Source organism: Dasypus novemcinctus, chromosome 18 (genome assembly GCF_030445035.2).
Source record: "Dasypus novemcinctus isolate mDasNov1 chromosome 18, mDasNov1.1.hap2, whole genome shotgun sequence".
NCBI classification, from domain to species: domain Eukaryota; kingdom Metazoa; phylum Chordata; class Mammalia; order Cingulata; family Dasypodidae; genus Dasypus; species Dasypus novemcinctus.
The window spans coordinates 57,125,257-57,146,359 of record NC_080690.1 but is presented as its reverse complement, the minus strand read 5'-3'; the positions used below and the strand labels follow the sequence as shown (position 1 = coordinate 57,146,359).

Sequence of the window (21,103 nt, the reverse complement as noted above, 5' to 3'; positions counted from 1 at the left end):
ATACATCTCAATGCTGAGAATGTGAATGAGGTTGATAGGAAAGGGGAGGACAGAATTAACGTTCTTTTTACTGCATTAACTAATTTTCACTTCACTGTGCTGTTGGAGTGTGGTAGACAAGTGTTTTCCTTCATTCTGCAATTCTGTTTCCTGTAGAGATGCTCAGTCATTTAGGTATGTAGTGTGAGGCCTCTCAAGTTCCAAGAGTGGTAAAAAAAATGTTTGTTGTGGGAGAAAATCACTTTATTCTAATTAGTTCACAGATAATAACATCACAGCAACTGGCTTAAAGAGGCCACATCAATATTTGTCCAGCTTTAAACTCTAACCTTATCAGTGGACTTCTATACATTAAGAAAACCCTCTCCCATTGTGATTCTGAAGCAAGGAAGCTATTACTGATAGAGGACAGATTTAGCTGGTGGTTTTACATTTTATACTTTCACTATCAATTATAGTTTTATATTAAATTAGCTTGGTCCTGAAAGCAGATTTTCTATTTCGTTTTCAGCTTCTTGATTAGGCTAATCCATTTGCAAATCTGCACTGCTTCAGCACTTCGCTGAAACACTCACAAAGCTTAAGGTTACCCTGGTTCTGGGCACACTCCAAAAATTGTTTCACCTCATAGAGGCAAGTGTCAAACTGCTGCTGCTGCTGCTCCTATGCGGGCGGGGCTCCCTGAGGCTCCCTGTAAGTGATGTCAGGCCTTGAGGGCTCACCATTACTCCCTCTACTGAAGCTCCCAGTGATGGTATGGCCCAGCGAGTGCCCAAGAGCAGAGCCCACGGCCACGCCAACTGCAGCGGTTGCCACCTGGGCGATCAGACCGCGCGCTGAGGCTGCTGGAGGCTGAACTGCTGGTGCTGGCATGGGGGCAGCTCTCACCTGAGGCGCCCAGTTGGCCAGCGGGGCCAAGCGTGAGGTACCGTTCCGGCTTCCACACACCACAACTACAGTGGCTCTGCTTCTAGACGGGGCTAGCCCGGCGCCTTCCGCCAACAGAGAGTAGAAGACGAGAGGAGGGACCAGCCTCAGTGCTCAATCAGTGCGCAATTTGAGTCTTAATCGCTTATTTTCCCGTTAGACACCATAAATTAGAAAACTACAATTTAAAATAATTGACATTAAAATTTTAAAATCCCGCTGAATATTGAGTGCAACCATAGTGACTGAGTTATTCTGTATCCTTTTTCCTGTATGTTAAATACCTATCTCAAGTAAAGGTGTCTCTACCCAGTTTCTACTGTAATGACCTAACACTATTTCCCTTCCCCAGTTTGCTCCTCCACTCCCAGTATATTTTCTAAAATAATCATTAATTACTAGTAGGCATTTAATGTATATTGGGACAAATTCATGTAACAGTTCTATGACAAAGGTAGAATTATTCCTGCCCCCCACCCCCATCCCCACCCCCACCCCCTCTTTTTTTTCCCTGATTGCATTCTGGTTTTTTGTTTTTTTGTTTTTTGGTGCCTCCCTTGCCATATAGGGGCCTGCGCCACACAGAGCAGGTCTGGGAAGCCTTTTTTTTTTTTTCCCCAGGAGGTCCCAGGGATGGAACCAGGTCCTCCATATGGTAAAAAGAAGCTCAATTGCTTGAGCCACAGCCTCTTCTTAAATTAGTTCCCTTTAACATCAGAAATGATAGTAATTGGTCCATGAACATTCTACACATTTAGGGTTGAAACAATAGGGAATTGATTAATAAATCATAGTGCATACAGAAAAGAGCCCTGCAAATCTGGCGATAGAAAAGAAGTGTAATAAATAGGCAGTAAAACCCTCTGTGCAACCGTTTAGTCATTTTCAAAAACTTAAATGTGGGGGCATATTCACACCAAACTGTTAAAAGTGGTTGCTTCTGAAATTCATTGTTAAGTGAGCTTCTTTTTGAAGAAAATGGTGAATATTATAGGAACACAAGTCTGGAGTATAGTAAGGAAATGACTGACAAAACCAAGTATATAAATGTTCTTTACTTTTTATTATGAAATGGTTTAAATATACATAAAGGTACAGAGAATAAGAATCTATACCCATATACCCACAATCACTTTTATCAAATCACATGAATTGGCCATGTTTGCTTATTTTTAAAAAGAATAAAATACTAAAGATATATATCTTCCTTGAACCCTTGCCCCAATCTCATTTTTCTCTCTCCCCACAGGTCCAAATTTGGTCATTATTTCCATGAATGTTTTTACATTATTTCTGTAATATATAGCATTTAGCCATGAAAAGACACATAGCACTGATGTTTGTGTTCAAACTTTAAATAAGTGGTACTATATATTATAAAATATTCTCTAGTTCAATTTAACATTTTTTGAGATTTATCCATGTTGATACAAGTATCCCTTGTTCATTCATTCTACCTTGTATTCTAACATATTCTGCCTAACAGTTATTACAGATTGCTTTTAATTTTTCATTCTCACAGTAGACCTTCATGTACATCTCCCTGCCCACATGGGACTCTAGGGGTATTTTTAAGTGGGTAATTGCTGGGTCAAAGAATATTCAGATCTTCAACTTTACTAGATATTGCCAAATTGTTATAATTCATTTCTCTTACTACTGATATATATACTAAATTACTCAAACATGCCCAAATCCATCTTTTCTCTACTGTTAGGAAGTACCATCTTTATCATATACATAATTCTTACAAATAGATCAGAGTCAAAAATTTCCTTGCTATTCTTGAGAATTTATATTCAGAGAATTTGGGAACAAAAGGGAAAAAAGTTCCATTCAGGAATTTTGGTTGGACTTGCAATGAACATGTTTATGAGGAAGAACCATCAACTTATATTGAGTCTCTTTAGTTGAGACTGTATAATGATTCTTGATTTAATTTCTGTATTCCTCTGTTTTCTGGGTTTAGACTATCCATTGCTTTATAGTAAAGTATCAATTAAATGTCTCAGCCTCTGGAATTTAGCTTCATGAAGGCATGGTCTTTATTTCTCATTGTTATCACTTCATGACTAAAACATTGTCTGGTAAAAAGTAATCCATATTCACTGAATCAATGCAAGCCTATAGTAACATACAAATTTGCCTGTAGTTTTCCTCCCTAAATCCCCTTTTGAATTCAGTTTTGCAACCAATGGAAAAAAACCTTAGGAACTTTCCCCTTTTTTATAACCTGGAATAGTTGAAATGCTTTAGAAATGAACCTAAATTCACCAATACAACTACCTTGGCCTGATGCCTATTTATGGGAAAGTATGAATTTCTATGTTTATTGTTCTAGAATTGTGATAATTTCTACTTTCTCTGATCTAAATACAAAGTCTGCATTCTTCTTATTGAATCAAAATTTTCTTTATTTTATGGTTTATCAAGTTCATCCTTTTTAGAAACTTCTAAAAAGTTGGTTATGAGTTGTAATTCTACCACCTGTGTATATTTTGATTACCCACCTAGAGTACAAAGATGCCCACTTGCATTCTTAAATATTTAAGTTTTCCTATTCCTGACCTGATGCTTCCCAGGGATGCTCCATTTTGTCCACTAAGGAATCCTGACTCGGCTGTGAGGGATAAATGAATTAATATATGTTAAGTATTTAGAACAGTGCCTGGTGCATAGTAGGCACTCAATACATGTATGCTATTATTATTATTATTAATCACTGAACATCTGCTATATGTTAAGCACTATGTAAAGTAACTTTACATGCAAATTTCTCACTTAATATGCATCAATCTACAAGACACTATTCATTTAATGTTACATTTCTATAATGTAATATCTTTATTATCCAAATTTTAAAATTAAAGATCCTGAGGTTAAGCCAAGCAGATTGCTCAAAGTCACACAGTGCCACAGTAGTGGCAGAGCTATGATTTTCCAAAATCTAAGCTCTTAGTCTTGGGAAGTGTCTAGCTACCAGAGAGGAATATTGGAATAAAATAAGGCTGAAAGGTATGTAAGAATGAAATAATGGAGAAACTCATAGATAATTTTAGCTGTGGATGTTAAGCTAAGAACAACAGCAAGCCAAAAGTTTTAACTAGAGGCAGTAATGTGTGTTTTTGTACTTTAAAAATATCAGTATTTTTTTGTGTGTGGGAAATGGATTTAAGGAGAGCAAAAGTGGATATAGGAAGACCTGACAGACAGTTATAGGAGTGGTCCAGATGAGATGTATCTTAGACCAGGGTGACAACATTGGAGATGGAGAAAAGAGGACAGATTCCAGCAAATTTAAAAGATAACATTACATGACTTGGTGATTGACTGGATTAGGTGGTGAGAGTGACTCCCCCATATGAATTCTCTGGTGATGTGCAAGGTGTGCACGTTGTCTGAAGGTCTTCTTGCATTCCTTACATTCATAGGGTCTCTCTCCAGTATGAATTCTCTGATGTTGTGCAAGGGATCCACAGTAACTAAAGGCCTTCCCACAAACATTGCATTCATAAGGTTTCTCTCCAGTATGAACTCGCTGATGTTGAGTAAGGCTTGAGTCATTGCTAAAAGCCTTCCCACATTTAATACATTCATAAGGTTTCTCTCCAGTATGAACTCTTTGATGTTGAGCAAGGTATGCAATTTGGCTAAATGCTTTCCTACATTCCTGACATTTATAAGGTTTTTCTCCAGTATGAATTCTCTGATGTTGAGCAAGGTGTGAATTCTGGCTGAAGGCCTTCCCACATTCCTTACATTCATAGGGTCTCTCTCCAGTGTGTATTCTTTGATGTACAGTAAGGTATGCACGAAGGCTAAATGCTTTCCCACAGACATCACATTCATAAGGTTTCTCTCCAGTATGAACTCTCTGGTGTTGAGCAATGGATGATCTATTGCTAAATGCTTTCCCACATTCAATACATTCATAAGGTTTCTCTCCAGTATGGACTCTCTGATGTTGAGCAAGGTAGGCAAACTGGCTGAAGGCTTTCCTACATACCTTACATTCATAAGGTTTTTCTCCAGTATGAACTCTGAGATGTTGAATTAGATGTGCATTCTGACTGAAGGCTTTCCTACATTCTTTACATTCATAGGGTTTCTCTCCAGTATGAATCCTCTGATGTTGAACAAGATTTGATCTCTGACTGAAGGCTTTCCCACATTCTATACATTTATAGGGTTTCTCTCCAGTATGAATTCTTTGATGAAGAGTAAGGGATGAGCTCTGGCTGAAGACTTTTTCACAGTCACTACATTTCAAAAGTTTCTTTTCTGCATAGATACTTTTGGGCTTAAAGGCCATTAATTTTTTTTTAAAGTTTTTCTTATGTGTGTCATGCTTATATACTTTTTCTTCTTTGGGGATTATCTGTTGTGTATGAAGCAGTATGTTCTGATGGAAACTTTCCCAAGACTTGTTATATCCTTGATCTCTTTCATTAACAAAGGTTTCTTCATGAGTGATAATCTCTTCCTTGAAAAATGCCTTCTTATTTTTTGATTGCCTTTCAAAATGGCCCTCACATTTCCAATTTTCTCTCAAACTATAGTACTCAAGGCCATAGCTTGTAAATTTTTCTATCTTCTGGGATGACTCTTCTTCATAAATGTCCTTCTTTGGGGTTATTTCTTTAGTCTCACACATAGATTCCCAGCCTGAAAAGTAAGAAGTAAAAAAGTCTCTTCTATTAAAAGAAAGAACATTTCATAAAGCAAAGTATGCAAATTTAATAACAAATAAAACCATAGGAACATTGCTTTCAAAGCTCTTACATGGGCAAGAATAGAAAGTGAAATAGCTCTTGCAGAAATCTGAGAAGGAATGATTGGAATTATAAGGTAAATGTCAAGGTGAGAAGGAATTATAGAGGTAGCTGGGGTCAGTTATAATTTTATGCTTGTATTAATAATACAGGACTAAAATAATCTCCATTCTTATAGATGCTTCATTCAAAAACATTCACTGAACAAATATTTGCCTTGTGCCAGGTTCTGGATATTTTCAATAACCCAGTAAACAAAACAAAGATCCTTATCTTCATGGACCTTATATTTTTGGGAAAGTTAGAAAATAAATGGTAAATAAATATATTTTATTGTACATTAGAAGGTACTAAGTGCTAAAGAAAAAGAAAGAGAAAAAGAAAATCAGAGTGTAGCTATTTGGTATTATTTATGAATTCCAAAAATAGATATTGGATTATGTTTACAATCTGGCCTGTTTGCATATTAGATTATACTGGATTCAGAGGTTTCACTTTTACTTGAATTAATAATAATTAATGATTGCACCACAACAGTAGGACATTGAGTCTCTGGCCCTTTGGTGGGCAGGGATTCACAAAGAAACTACACTGCAGAAAAGGGAGGTTGGAGTTTTGAGCTGGAGCCTGGGAAGTAAGAATACAGAGGAGCAGAGCACCCAAGCCTGGAGAGAATTGAGCCCCTGGGAGAGAGACAGAACTGGTCACTTGATAGTCTACAGCTGGCCTTGTGGAGAGAGCAGGATAGCTGAGCCTGGAGAGAAACAAGCCCCAGGAAGAGAGGAACCCAGGAAACCTGGACTCTTGGCAGATGCCAGCAGCCATCTTGCTCCAAAATGTGGCAATAGACTTTGGTGAGGAAGTAACTTATGCTTTATGGCCTAGTAACTGTAAGCTTTTACCCCAAATAAATACCCTTTATAAAAGCCAACAGATTTCTAGTATTTTGTATCAGCACCCCTTTGGCTGACTAATATACAGGGTAAGGGAGGTCAGGAGTGTGGGGGAAGTCTAAGATAGGAATCACTAATAAATTAACATTTAAGAAAAGCTTTGAGGGAAGTTAAGAAGTTAGTTGCTTAGATATTCAGGGAAAGCATTCTGGTTAGAGGGAGTAGTTAAAGGCCCAAAATCTGAAACATGCTGGGTTTGAGGACAGTAAGGAGTATGACTTGAGAGATCTGAGCAGTAGGAAAGGAAATTAGGGAGGTAAAGGCAACAAGATTATTTAGGCCTCACATGCCTTCTAAGGAATTTGGGTTTTACGCTGAGTGGGATGAAAAGCTACTGAATTGTTCTGAGTAGAGAACTAATATCTGGTTACTGTCATGATATAATGGAAGGTGGGGGCGGGGCAAGGGGAGAAGCAAGGAGACCTGCTATTATAGTAATTCAGGTAAGAGGTGACAGTGATTCAGACCTAAGAGATACCAATGGAGGTATGGTGAGATCGTCAGACTCTCTATATAATATTTTATAGATAAGAGTGAAGAGGATATACTACAGCTTGAATGTGGGATGTGACAGAAAGAAAGGAGACAAGTATTCCTTTAAAGTTTTTGATCTGAGAAATGGGAAAATAATGAGGAAGGCCATGAGTACAGCAGGTTTGGGGGAAGGGTATGAAATTCAGTTTTGAACATAACAAACTTGAGGTTTCTTTTAGATTTTAGTCTTTGAGTAGGCAGCTGGACATATGAGACTAGAGTTAAGGAGAGAGGCCTGGACTACAGATTTAAAATTGGGAATTGTCAACATGTAAATGTTTGTTTGTTTTTTTAATCCCCAGGAGGTGCTGGGGATTGAACCCAGGACTTCATACATGAGAAGCAGGCACTCAACCACTGAGCTACATTTGCTCCCCAATGAGAGTTGTTTTTTTTATTTGTTTGTTTGTGTTTGTTTTTAGGAGGTACCAGAGATTGAACCCAGAACCTTGTACAAAGGAAGCAGGCAATCACTTGTGGTTTTTAAAGAGGCTATATAACCAAGAGAATGAGTATAGAGAAAGAGAATAGGGGAGGAGTAAGGACTGAACCCCAGAGCAAGTCAACATTAAGATATTTTGGAGAAGAGAAGACATCAGCAAAAGAGATTAAGGAACAAAAGAAAACAAAAAGAAATCAGGAGAAGCGGTTGTAGCTCAAGTGACTGGGCTCCCATCTACCATATGGGGGGGGTCCTGGGTTCAGTTCCTGGGTCCTCCTGGTGAAGGCAAATCTGGCCCCCATGCCGCAAGCTGATGCAACAAGATGACACAAGAAAAAAGAGACACAGAGGCAAGACAATGAGAGACACAACAAACCAGGGAGCTGAGGTAGCTCAAGAGATTGGGTGCCTCTCTCCCATGTTGGAGATCCCAGAATCGGTTCCCAGTGCCTCCTGAAGAGAAGACAAGCAGACACAGAAGAACACATGGTGAATGGACACAGAGAGCAGAGAGCGAGCACAGGCAGTTGAGGGGTAGAGAATAAATAAAATAAATCTTTAAAAAAAAAGAAACCAGGGTTGAAAACATTAATACCACATGATGTTGATTTAAAAGTTAAAATAAAATCAACTTCTTAATGCTTTATATTGAAAAAGGGTAAAATCCTTCACCACAATATACATATTGAAAAATGTTACAAAAATAATTAATAACAACAGCTAATAATAGTAGTTATTATAAAAAGAAATAATTGTATGTAGTCACTTGGAAAAACACCACAAATACATCATTAGATTTAAAAAAAGGCACATAATAGAATTTCAGGGTTTCTGAGGGATAACGCTGTGCTATTTGTTCTTTCACAGTTTTTCAATTAAGAATGTATTATTTTGGAATTTTTGAATCAATTTTAAAAACCAAAAGAACTCAAAAAAAAATTTAACATTAGATGACATTAGCAATGGCAACAACAACAAAAGGGACATACACTCTAGAAATGAACTTTACAAATGAGCAAAACCTTTAAAATTCTAATAAGGGACTAAAAAATAAAGATTTGAATAAAGGAAGATGCACAGCTTGTTTTTGGAATATGAGAATCAATCATGTAAAGACATTAATTCTTACTAAATTCAACTATTATTAGCATTCAATTCTAATCAAAGTGTCATTGTGATTTTTTAAAAAGTCCTCAAGCTGATTGAAAAAATAAAAAATAACTGACTGGAACATTCCAAAAAAAAGAATATGGAAGGACTATAAACTATTTTGTGAAGCAGGAGAAATGAAACATGGTTCTGGCACTGTAATATTAACAGTAGCAAACAGAAAATGTAGAAACAGACCAAAGAATACAAAAGCAGGCCTGCGTGAGCACTCTCGTGCCCCTCTCTCTTGCCTCTGGACCTGTTCCTGCCCTCTGTGTACCGCTCTTGCCATTTTTCCACTGCCATGTGGCCACGCAAGTAAAATTTGGGCATTTATAACCTATAATGGGGAACTGTCGTCTGTAAATCAGTCCTCTTTATCCCTTTTCATTCCCTTCCTCTCTACCTGGGACCCCTGCCCTGCTCTGTTATTTTCTACCTGAATAAATTACTGGCCTAACTTAAAAAAAAAAAAAAAAAAAAAAAAGCAGGCCTGCCCCTTACATGTGGGGCAACCAGGTAGAATGCAAATGGAGGCCCATATACCATATATCTAAACACCAGAAACATGTAAATCATGTTGGAAACAAATATAATTTATTCTGCTCTACCTTGAAATGTATGCCTTGATAATGTCTTGGAATGCCACATTTGAATTCAGAATTCTTTGCTACTCCCCTTATCTTCAGCCTGGCAAACTCCTACCCCATGAGGCGGCTTTCTATACAAACATGTGGACATCCCAGTCTACAGTCTAATCCCTGTCAATACTCTATACACAGCCACCTCTTATCCATCCCTGAGCTAATGGTACACACACTGTGCAGCAGTAACCCTCAGGAAGATGTATCAGAAGAGGCCCATGTAAGCACAGAAAGTAGCCTTGGACTGTTTTGTTAGGGAATTCTGAGGTTCCAGACACTCAAAACATATCAAAAAGGGAGGGTGCAAGCTCCAGAGGAATACATCCCCTTGTTTCTATGGATTCCTCATCTTGCAGTGAGGAAGTAGCCAGAGGTGCGATAGAGTGGGGTCTTTTAAGGCCCAGGGCCCAGGGTCCAGGGCAAGGAAACCTTGCCTATAATTAAAAAGTACTGTATATAGGAATTAAGTAAGATATTCCATGCAATCCAAATTTTCACTACTCATAATCTAAAACTAAGGAACCAACTTTGAAAATGGGTATCTTTTGCTATCCAAATTCCTGTTCTCTGAACCCAGGAGAAATTTGAATATCAAGAGGTACTTATATTTATAACAATGTGAGCATTTAAAATTGATATAATATGAACAGTTAACCAAGAATCACTAGACATTTAATAAAATCCTGGAACATGATAGAAATATAAACCAAGAAAAATAGAAAAGAAATAGTTATACAGGAAGGGGCAAGATAGCAGCTGAGTAAGGAGCTCCAAGAGTCAGCTATTCCTACAGGGCAGTTACTAATCACCCAGAGCTATCTAACGCACCTGTTTGGAGACCAAGGTGACCAGAAGAGCATACTGCAACATCCTTGAAACAATGGAAGAAGGAGACTGCCCATCTGCAGTGAAGCAGCATGAGTAGAGCATTCCATGCTGTGGAAGATGTTGCTCATCCTCCACTGGCAGTGGACCACTTTGGGAGCTACCATGGCTGAAGCTGGACACTCCATTTCCCAAAAACAAGAGAGGAAGAGATGGTTGGCCACTGACTTCAGCCACTGATTAGTAAATCTGGCTGGCTAAAGTATAATCCTAAGAACAGCTCAAGTTTGAACATGTCCAAGTTGGAAAGAGGGTGGTAGCTGCCATTTTAACTCTGCCAGCATGAGGGGAAGCAGGGCTTACTGAAAATCACAGTGATAATAGGGACTGGCTCCTTTCCACCCACATCGGACCCTGGCCTAGGCTTCAGCCCCACCTCCAGCAGGGAGGAAGCTGGCGGGACCTGCACCAGCCTCTCCTGTCAATTGCAGGTACTTTTGGCCTGCACGGACTAGATTGGTGGTTACCTATGTATCCATCTCTACCCCCTAATAGGGTAGCAGGGGGTTGGTGTTTACTCAGCATTTCCAGGCAATGGCAGGCACTTACAGCCTGCACAGAGTGGGCTCTTGGGCACCTGCATATCTAGCCCCTTCCCCTAATAGGACAGGAGAGGCCTAGTGTTTCCTCAGACTCTCTGGGCAACGGCAGGCACTTTCAGCAAGCAAGGACTGAACTGTTTGGTGCCAGTGGATCCACCCTCTCCCCTCAAAAGGACAGGAGGGGGCAGGTGTTTCATCAAAGCCTCTCCAGGCAATGATAGGCACTTTTGGCCTACATGGACTGAACTGTTGGACTCCTGTTCCTCCATCCCCACCCCCTACACAACAGAGGAAACAGTACTCCCTCAGCCTCTCAGAACAACTACAGGCATTTTCAGCACACATGGATTAGATTGTTCAGCACTCCAGAGGGTCCATCCCCTCCCCTGGCAGAGGAGGAGTGCAGCCAGTGCTACATCAGTCTACCTGGGCAACCGCAGTCATTTTGGACCTGCACAGCATAGATTATTGCTCACACCTGCTGCTCCATCCCCACCCCAGGCAGGAGAGGAAGGGATGTGAAGCTTCACCAGTCTCTCTGGGCAACTGCACAACTTGGATTATTACACATGGCTACAGCTCTGTCCCTATCACTGGCAGAGGAGAAAGGTGGGAGAAGCTTCACTGGTCCCTGGGGCAACATGGGCAGTATCAGTCTCCACAGCTTATCGTACCAACTGCATCCTCAGCTCCTATAGCAAGGGGGAAGGAGCAAGAAAGCCCTAAACTAAAGAGAGAAACTGCACCCAGAATAAATACACCTAGTAAGTCAGATGCCAAACACCAACAAATAATTAAAATCTATACCAAGAAACAGGAGGACATGGCCCAGGTAAAGGAACAAACTAAACCTCCAGATAACATAAAGGAATTGAGACAACTAATCATAGATGTTCAAACAAATCTTCTCAATAAATTAAGATGGCTAAAGAGATTAAAGATATTAAGAAGACATTGGGTGAGCACAAGGAAGAATTTGAAAGCATACATAGAAAAATAGCAGACCTTATGGGAATGAAAAGTACAATAAATGAAATTTTAAAATACACTGGAGTGAAGCAAATGTGGCTCAAATGATTCAACGTCCACTTACCATATAGGAGGTCCAGGGTTCAGTAGCTAGGGCCTCCTGGCCTGTGTGGTGAGCTGGCCCACATACAGTGCTGCTATGCACAAGAAGTACCGTTCCACACAGGGGTGACCCCTGCGTAGGAGTGCCCCATGTGCAAGGAGTGCACCCCACAAGGAGAGCCACCCCATGCAAAAAGTGCAGCCTGCCCAGGAGTGGCACCACACACATGGAGAGCTGATGCAGCAAGATGACTCAACAAAAAGAGACCCAGATTCCCAGTGCCACCTGACAAGAATGCAAGCAGACACAGAAGAACACATAGCAAATGGACACAGAGAGCAGACAAGGAGGGGGTGGCGGGGGAAGGGGAGAGAAATAAAGAAAAATTTAAAAAAATACACTGGAGGTATATAACAGCTGATTTGAGGAGGCAGAAGAAATAATTGGTGAACTTGAAGTCATGGCCTTGGAATGCAAACATATAAAAGAAGAGATAAAGAATGGAAAAAATCAAATAGTGTCTCAGGGAACTAAATGACAGCAAGAGACATGTAAACATACATGTTATGGATGTCCCAGAAGGATAAGAGAAGGGAAAAGGGGCAGAAGGAATATTTGAAGAAATAATAATAGAAAATCCCCCAACCCTATTGAAAGACATAGCTATCTATGTCCAAGAAATACAATGTACTCCCATCCAAATAAATTCGAATAGACTAATTCTGAGACACATACCAATCAGACTGTCAAATGCCAAAGACAAACATAATTCTGCTAGCAGCAAGAGAAAAATGATGCATAACATGTAAGGGATACCCAATAAGATTAAGTGTTAATTTCTCATCAGAAACCATGGAAGCAAGGAGGCAGTGGTATGATATATTTAAGATACTGCAAAAGAAAAACTGCCAGCCAAGAATCTTATGTCTTGCATAATTGTCTTTCAAAAATGATGCCAAGTTTAGAATAGTCACAGATAAACAGAAAAGAGATAGTTTATAGACAAGAGACTAACTCTGCAGGAAATACTAAAGGGAGTACTACAGACTGAAAATAAAAGACAGGAGAGAGAGGTTTGGAAGAGAGTCTAGAAATGAAGATTATATTAGTAAAAGTAACCAAAGGTGTAAACAGAATGGTGAAAATAAAATATGACAGATAAATCCCAAAGGTCAAAATGGATGACATAAGAATTACCTTTTAAAGTATTAACATTGAATGTTAATAGATTAAACTCCCCAACCAAAAGATACAGGTTGGCAGAATGGATAAGAAAATATGAACCATCTATATGCTGTCTACAAGAGAGTCAGTTTGGACCCAAGGATACCAATAAAATTGAGAACAAAAAAATGAGAGCGAATTAACAAAACCAAAAGTTAGTTTTTCAAGATTAACAAAATCAACAAACCCTTAGTTAGACTGACAAAGAAAAAGAGATGATGCAAATAAATAAAATAAAAAGTGAAAATGGGGGCATTACTACTGACTCCACAGAAATAACAGAAGTCATAAGAGGATACTATGAACTACTGTATGCCAACAAACTAGACAATGTAAATGAAATTAAAAAAATACCTAGGAATGTATAAACAACCTACACTGAACCTAGAAGAAATAGAAGACCTCAACAAACTAATCACAAGTAAAGAGACTGAAACACTCATCAAACAACTCCCCAAAATGAAAAGCCTAGGACCAGATGGTTCCACAAATGACATCTACCAAGCATTCAAAGATTTAGTACCAATGTTACTCAAGCTCTTCCAAAAAACTGAACAAGAAGAAACACAACCATACTCATTCCATGAAGCCAATATCACCCTAATACCAATGCCAGGTAAAGATATTACAAAAAAAAAAAAAAAAATTACAGACCTATTTCCCTAATGAATACAGATGCAAAAATCTTCAATAAAATACTTGTTAATCAAACCCAAGAACAAATTAAAAGAATTATTCATTAAAATCAAGTGGGCTTGTCCCAGGCGTGCAAGGGTGGTTCAACACAAGAATATTGAAGTGTAATAAAGCACATTAATAAAACAAAGAAGAAAAACCACATGATCATCTCGTTTGATGCAGAAAAGGCATCTCACAAAATACACAAAAGATAGAAATTGAAGAAAACTTTCTCAGCATGAAAAAGGTTACATATATATGTAAAAAACCCCACAGCTAAAATTGTACTCAGTCATGAAACACTGAAAGCTTTCCCACTGAGATCAGGCACAAGACAAGGATGCTCACTGTCACCACTGTTTTTCAATATAGTGTTAAAGGTTCTACCTAAAGCAATTGGACAACAAAAAGAAATAAAAAGGCATCCGAATTGGAATAGCAAATAGGTTCGCTATTCACAGATGATATGATCCTATACCTAGAAAGTCCCAAAAAACCTACAACAAAGTTGCTGGAGCTAATAAATGATTTCAGTAGAGTTTGAGGATACAAGATCAATATGCAAAAATCAGTGGTGTTGCTATACAGTAATGTGCAATCTGAGGAGGAAGTCAGGGAAAAATATCCATTTATCATAGCAACTAAAAGAATCAAATTTTAGGAATAAACTTAATCAAGAATATAAAGCATTTTTATTCAGAAAATTTTAATTGATTGCTGGAAGAAATTTTAAAAGACCAAATAATTGGAAGAACATTCCATGCTCATGAATTCGAAGATTAAATATCATTAAGTGTCAATTCTACCCAAACTGATACACAGATTCAAAGCAATCCTGATAAAAATTCCACCAGCATTTTTAAGTAAATAGAAAACACAGATATCAATTTTATTTGGAAGGGTAAGGGGCTCTGAAAAGCCAGAAACATCTTAAAAAGGAAAAGCAGAGGTGGAGGACTGTTACTTCCAGACTTTAAATCATATTATCTAGCTACAGTGGTAAAAACAGCTTGGAACTGGGAAACAGATGTGGCTCAACCAATTGAGCTCCCATCTATCATATAGAAGTCCAGAGTTCGATGCCCAGGGCCTCCTGGTAAGGGAAAGCTGGTCCACATGGCAAGATGGCGTACACAGAGTGCCAGTCCATGTGGGAATGCAGCCCCACGTAGGAGTGCCACCCTGCATAGGAAAGCTGCCTTGCACAGGAGTGCCAGCAGATTTGGGGAGCTGGCACAAGATGACACAGCAAGAACACAGAGAAGAGAAAATAAGAATATGTAGCAGAACAGGGAGCTGAGGTGGCACAAGAGAGTATCTGCCACTCTCCCACTCCAGGAGGTCCCAGGATCGGTTCCCGGAGCTGACTAATGAGAATACAAGCAGACACAGAAGAACACACAGTGAATGGACACAGACAATGAGGGGAATGGGGAGGACAGGATAAATAAATAAATAAATCTTTAAAAAAAAACAGACAAAAAACAGCATGGCACTGGCATAAAGATAGACACATAGACCAAGGCAACTGAAGTGATGGTTCAGAAACAGATCCTCATATCTATGGTCAAGTGATTTTTGACAAGCCAGTCAAACCCAAACAGCTGGGTAAGAACAGTCTATTCAACAAATGGTTCTAGGAGAACTGGATATCCATAGCCACAAGAAAGAAAGAGGACCCCTAACTCAGACCTTATATAAAATTAACTCAAAATGGATCAAAGACCTAAGTATAAAAGCTAGAACTATAAAGCTCCTAGAAAAAAATGTAGGAAAAAATCTTCAAGATCTGGTGTTAGGTGGTGCATTCTTAAACCTTACACTGAAAGCATGAGCAACAAAAGACTAACATGGATAAATGGGACCTCCTCAAACTTACACATTTTTGTGACTTAAAGGACTTCATCGAAAAGGTGAAAAGGCAGCCCACTCAACGGGAGAAAATATTTGGAAACTACATATTCAATAAGGATTTGATTTCCATTCTATATAAAAAGATCATACAACTCAATAATAAAAGGGCAAGCAATCCAATTACAAAATGGGCAGAAGACTTAAATAGGCATTTCTCCAAAGATGCAATACAAATAGTGAAAAAGCACATGAAAAAATGTTCCATATCACTAGCTATTAGGGAAATGCAAACCAAAATGACAGTGAGATATCTCTCATCTCATAGAATGGCCATTATTTTTTAAAAAAACAAAAACAGAAAATAATAAGTGCTGGAGATGATGTGGAGAAATAGGAACTCCTTCACTCTTGATGGGAATGAAAAATTGTGCAGCCTCTGTGGAATACAGTTTGGTGGTTCCTCAGGAAGCTAAACACAGAACTGCCATATGATCCAGCAATTCCTCTACTAGGAATATATCCAGAAGAACTGAAAACTGTGACACAAATGGACATCTGCACACTGATGTCATAATGGCATTATTCACAACTGCCTAAAGATGGAAACAACCCAAGTGTCCATCAATCAACAAATGGATGAACAAAAGGTGGTATATACATATGATCAAATAATATGCTGCAGTAAGAAAAAATGAAATTGGAACACATATGATAACATAGATGAATCTTGAAGACATTATGCTAAATGAAGTAAGCCAGATACAAAAGGACAAATATTGCATATTTGAACAAAATATGAAGAATAAACCCGTGGAGCTGAAACCTACTGTATATGCATTAGGAGCAAAGAGGAGGGCTCTGAAGGAGTATTGATGCTTAATGTTTGTATGTTTTAATTAACTTGACTATAAAAGTGTGGAAATGGATAAAGTTGATGGTAGCACATTATAGTGAGTATCAGCTGTTTATAAATGGGATTGTGCCTAAAAAGGGTAGTCTAGGGACATAAATGTCAATTGAAAAAAAGTCAGAGAATATTCAAGGGACTGAATAACAGTGAGCCCTGAGTGGGTGAGAATTGCGGTTAATAGTACAAATGCAGGAATGACCCTCTGTGAACTAGAACAGATGTATGTCATATTGCAGGGTGTTTGAATGTGGAGAAGCATGGGAAAAATATAATCAATATAACCTATGGACTGTAGTTAACACCAATAATGTAATATTCTTTAATCAATGGCAAAGATGTACTGTGTTAATAATAGGGGAGTATAGAAAAAAATAGGCTAAATGTATGCTATGGCCCAGAGTTAGTGGTAATAGTCTGATGATATTATCTCATAATCTATAACAAATATTCCACAACGGTGTGGTGTGATGACAAAGGGTTGTTGTATGGGAATTCTACACATGTGCATGACTGTCTTGTGATTTCACAACTTCTGTAATAAAATACATTAAAAAAGGATATAATTATAGAGTAAAAAGATTGAAATGTAGAGAGCTAAATAAAAATAACTATAAAAACAGTATTCTCAGAAATTTTAAAAATTACATTAATAAAACAAAACAAAAACTCTGTGAAAAAAGAAGCACTTTTGGAAATTTAAAACGTTAATAAAGTGGAAAGTTCAGGAGGAGAGTTGGGAGATAAAAGCTGAGGTCTCCCAGAACCAGAAGATAAAAGACAGGGTAATTTGAAAGAAAAGGTAAGAAGAATAAGAAATCAATTCAAAACCAAATAGCAGAATAAACAATAATCAATAATGAATAGAAAAGTGAGAAAATAAAAGAATTTTCCCAGACAAATAGGAACATGAAAGGTCTTGCTATGTACCAAGGATAATGAATTTAAAATAGACTGAGTCCTAGACATATTGCTGAAAAAATTTTAAATGCCAAGGATATAAAGAAGGTCCTAAAAGTTTACTGAAGTAAAAGAAAATAACAGATCACCAATAAAAGAACAGAAGTCAGACTGGCATCATATAAACCATAAGTGATACCAGATGCTAAATAAAAATGTAAAATGCCTTTCAAATTCTGAGAGCAGATTTTTACCATCCTAGAATTCTGTATGCAGTGAAATTACCAATTAAGTAAAGGATAGCATAAAAACCTTTCTAAGATATGAGAAATAAAAAAGTTTACTTCTTATGCACTCTTTCTTAGGAAGTTACTTAAAATTTGCTCCAGCAAAATGAGGTGAAAAAACTAGGAAAGTAAGATGAGGATTAGGAAATAGGGACTATAACCTAAGAGAATGGTAATAGGAAAACCTAAGATTTAATAGCTACGCACGATGCCCCAGAAAAATCAGTCTAGCTGTTAAGAGCTGTTAAGAGTAAGTCAAAGAGCTCTGGGAACTATCTCTGGGACATAAAGGAGACTCACTAGAATAATTTTATTGAGACCCTGTTAGAGGTGGAGGCTATGTTATAGAACACAAGAAAATAGAGAAAAAAGTTGGGAAAAACTACAGTTTAAATATAACACAGAGTCAGAGGTCTTTGATAAGAATGGAAGAATTTCAAGAGACAGTAATTGGTTATAACCTGGAGGAATTTAGAAATGAAAGGGGAAATTATATAATTTTTCTGCTAAAAAGAAAAGCAATCACACATCAGGAAAAAAACTGTAAAAGAAAGTCACAATTCAAGTGTGATTCAAAATAAAATACAGGATAATTTTGAACAAGTCATGAAATATAAGAAACAAGAATCTATTTCAACATCATTCTGATGTAGTACACAGTTCATGGCATTGGAATTTACAAAGGAGAAAATGTAATACCTGTCATGATGATGGGAACGAGTGTTGTTGGGGGGGGAAAGGGGGGGTGGGGGGGTGGGGTTGAATGGGGCCTCACATATATATTTTTAATGTAATATTATTACAAAGTCAATAAAAAATAAAAATAAAAAAAAATTAAAAAAAATGTAATACCTCTTTAATCCTTGGAATTGCAGTGAATAATGTTAATATAGTCGTGATAGTATAATTAATCTTTACTAGTTTTCAAATATTTTAGTCCATTATAGACAAAGTATGGACTATTCCATCATGTAAATGCAATCATGAGAGGAGACATAGAAAGAAGAAAAGTGAAAGCAAGAGTACATGTGCTAATATGCTCACCTTACAAAGTTGACATTCAAGAGATAATCTTAATAGTTGATAGCATAAGAAATAAAAAATATTGTCCAATATTATGAAGTAAAAAATGGACATTTTAGAACAAAGGGAAAGAAGAGATGGGTAGTTATGTGTTAAATTCTTATCTTTCCTATCAAGAGGTCAATATTTTATTGCTTAAGATTGTAAATTAGATGTAAATATGCATGTCTTATTTAGTTTTAGAGGTAACTACAGGAATACCTAAAAAGAAAAATGGTTAAAAGTAACTTTTCAGTTAAAAGTAACTGAAAGGTAAGATAGGTTAGTGCAGGCACTGTGATTTCCATTTTAAGCTATTCTATAACAATGGGTAATTTTAACCATATGCCTGTATTGTTTTCATAAAAAATTTTAAATGAAAAAGAAATCTATAGGGGCTGACTTCCAGTTCCGGGAGAGATGGAGTAGACACACTTCTTATTGCTCCCACAAAGTCAGCTAAAAACCCTAGACATTATACATAAAGCAAACATTCAGAAGACCCTGGAAAATAGGGAGAGGAAAGCAGACCAGCTAGGGATCTGGGATTAAAGGAACAATCATGAGTTAAATTCTCTGGGTTTTCTTTTTGCCTCATATATCCCGGACTGGGTTGTGGAAAAGCCACAAGTTGGAAATGCCAATAAAAGCCGACAATGAAAGCCTTGAGGAATGTCTGCTCTCTCTAGCCAAAGAAAGGAGAGTAAACTTTTAGATACTCTCTGACAGAAAACTTTTAGACAGTATCCACCCTACTCCACAATGGAAAATGGAAAAAACACGATGGAAAAAACATAGCCCCTCAGCCTCAGCAGAAAAGACAGAGTAGGGAGCTCAGACATCCACCTTTGCCTAGGGTAACAGAGTGCCCTGCTACCCTCAATGTCAAAGAATGCCTAATAAAGAACCAGAAATTTCACTACCACTCAGACGTAATGAGTCTCCATCACTTCCCACAGTTTCAGTGGATGCCACGTGGAGAATCTTGACTTCCACCTCCACCCAGTGGCAATGAAGTCCGTCTCCCCCCCCCCCCCCCCCGCCAAATTTCTTCCTGCTGGGGTGGTGTCAAAGGAAGCCAAGTGAGAAACTGAGATTTCTATTAACTTCCAATGACTCAGACCGTACACACACAATGTCAGTGGAGGCCCTATGGGAAACAATTATGAGGCCTCCCTCCAGCTCCCAGTCAGGGGAATGCTACCAAAGGCCTAGGAAGGAGACTGAGCTCCCACCTCTGCTAAGCAGTAATGAGGCACTCCTCTCTCCCTAGGGGTGTCAGTGGAGACCAAGTAAGGAATCTGGACTTCCATGTACCCCTGGCATTAATGAGACAGAATCCACTTTTCACCACCAGTATGGGTCAGAGGAAACCTACTAAAACAGTAGCATTAAATGAGATCCAGAATCTCATAACATAATATGCAAATGTCTAGGATACAATAAAAAAAAAATCACTCCTTATACTAACTAAGAACTTGAATGAGGAAAGACAATAGGAAACCAAGATAACACAGATATTGGAATTAGCTGGCAAGAATTTTAATGTAGCCACCATAAAAATGCTTCAATGAACAAATACACTTGAAACAACAACAACAAATAGAAACTCTCAGCAAAAGAAATAGAAGATTTAAAGAAGAACCAAACAGAAAGTTTAGAACTGAAAAATGCAATCACGAAAGTTAAAAATTCTGGAAAGGGGACTTGGCCCAATGGATATGGCGTCCACCTACCACATGGGAGGTCCTCGGTTCAACTCCAGGCCTCCTTGACCCATGTGGAGCTGGCCCACGTGCAGTGCTGATGCGCGCAAGGAGTGCCGTGCCACGCAGGGGTGTCCCCCGCGTAGGGGAGCCCCACGCACAAGGAGTGCAACCCGTAAGGAGAGCTGCCCAGCGCGAAAGAAAGTGCAGCCTGCCCAAGAATGGCGCTGCAACACGGAGAGCTGACACAGCAAGATGACGCACCAAAAAGAAACACAGATTCCCAGTGCCACTGTTAAGGATAGAAGTGGTCACAGAAGAACACACAGTGAATAGACCAAGAATTGAATATGCCAGAGGAAATAATAAGTAACCTTGAGAAAGAACAAATACAAATTACCCAAACTGAACAACAGAGAAAAGCAGACTGAGAAAAAATTAACAGAGCCTCAGGTATCTGTGGGATTATAACAAAACATCTAACATTTATATTATCAGAATCCTAGAAGGAGAGGAGAAAGGAGGTGGGACCAAAAAAAAGTATTTGAAGAAATAACGGCCAGAA

The 21,103-nt window shown here is 38.3% G+C and overlaps 1 protein-coding gene across 3 annotated transcripts in view; it reads right to left on the bottom strand.

The window, feature by feature from the left end:
- Nucleotides 1-1,971: 1,971 nt before the first annotated feature.
- ZNF570 (zinc finger protein 570) overlaps nucleotides 1,972-21,103 on the bottom strand; it is a 51,121-nt gene continuing 31,989 nt past the window's right edge. For 2 of the 3 annotated variants that reach the window (XM_071209565.1, XM_004458801.4), the window contains one exon: nucleotides 1,972-5,592. In XM_071209565.1, coding sequence (XP_071065666.1) covers nucleotides 4,238-5,581 — 1,344 coding nt within the window. In that variant the 5' untranslated portion in view covers nucleotides 5,582-5,592 and the 3' untranslated portion in view covers nucleotides 1,972-4,237. Of the gene's footprint in view, nucleotides 5,593-10,249; nucleotides 10,429-21,103 lie in introns of those variants that run through there. The other variant, XM_058279364.2, reaches the window with a different exon arrangement.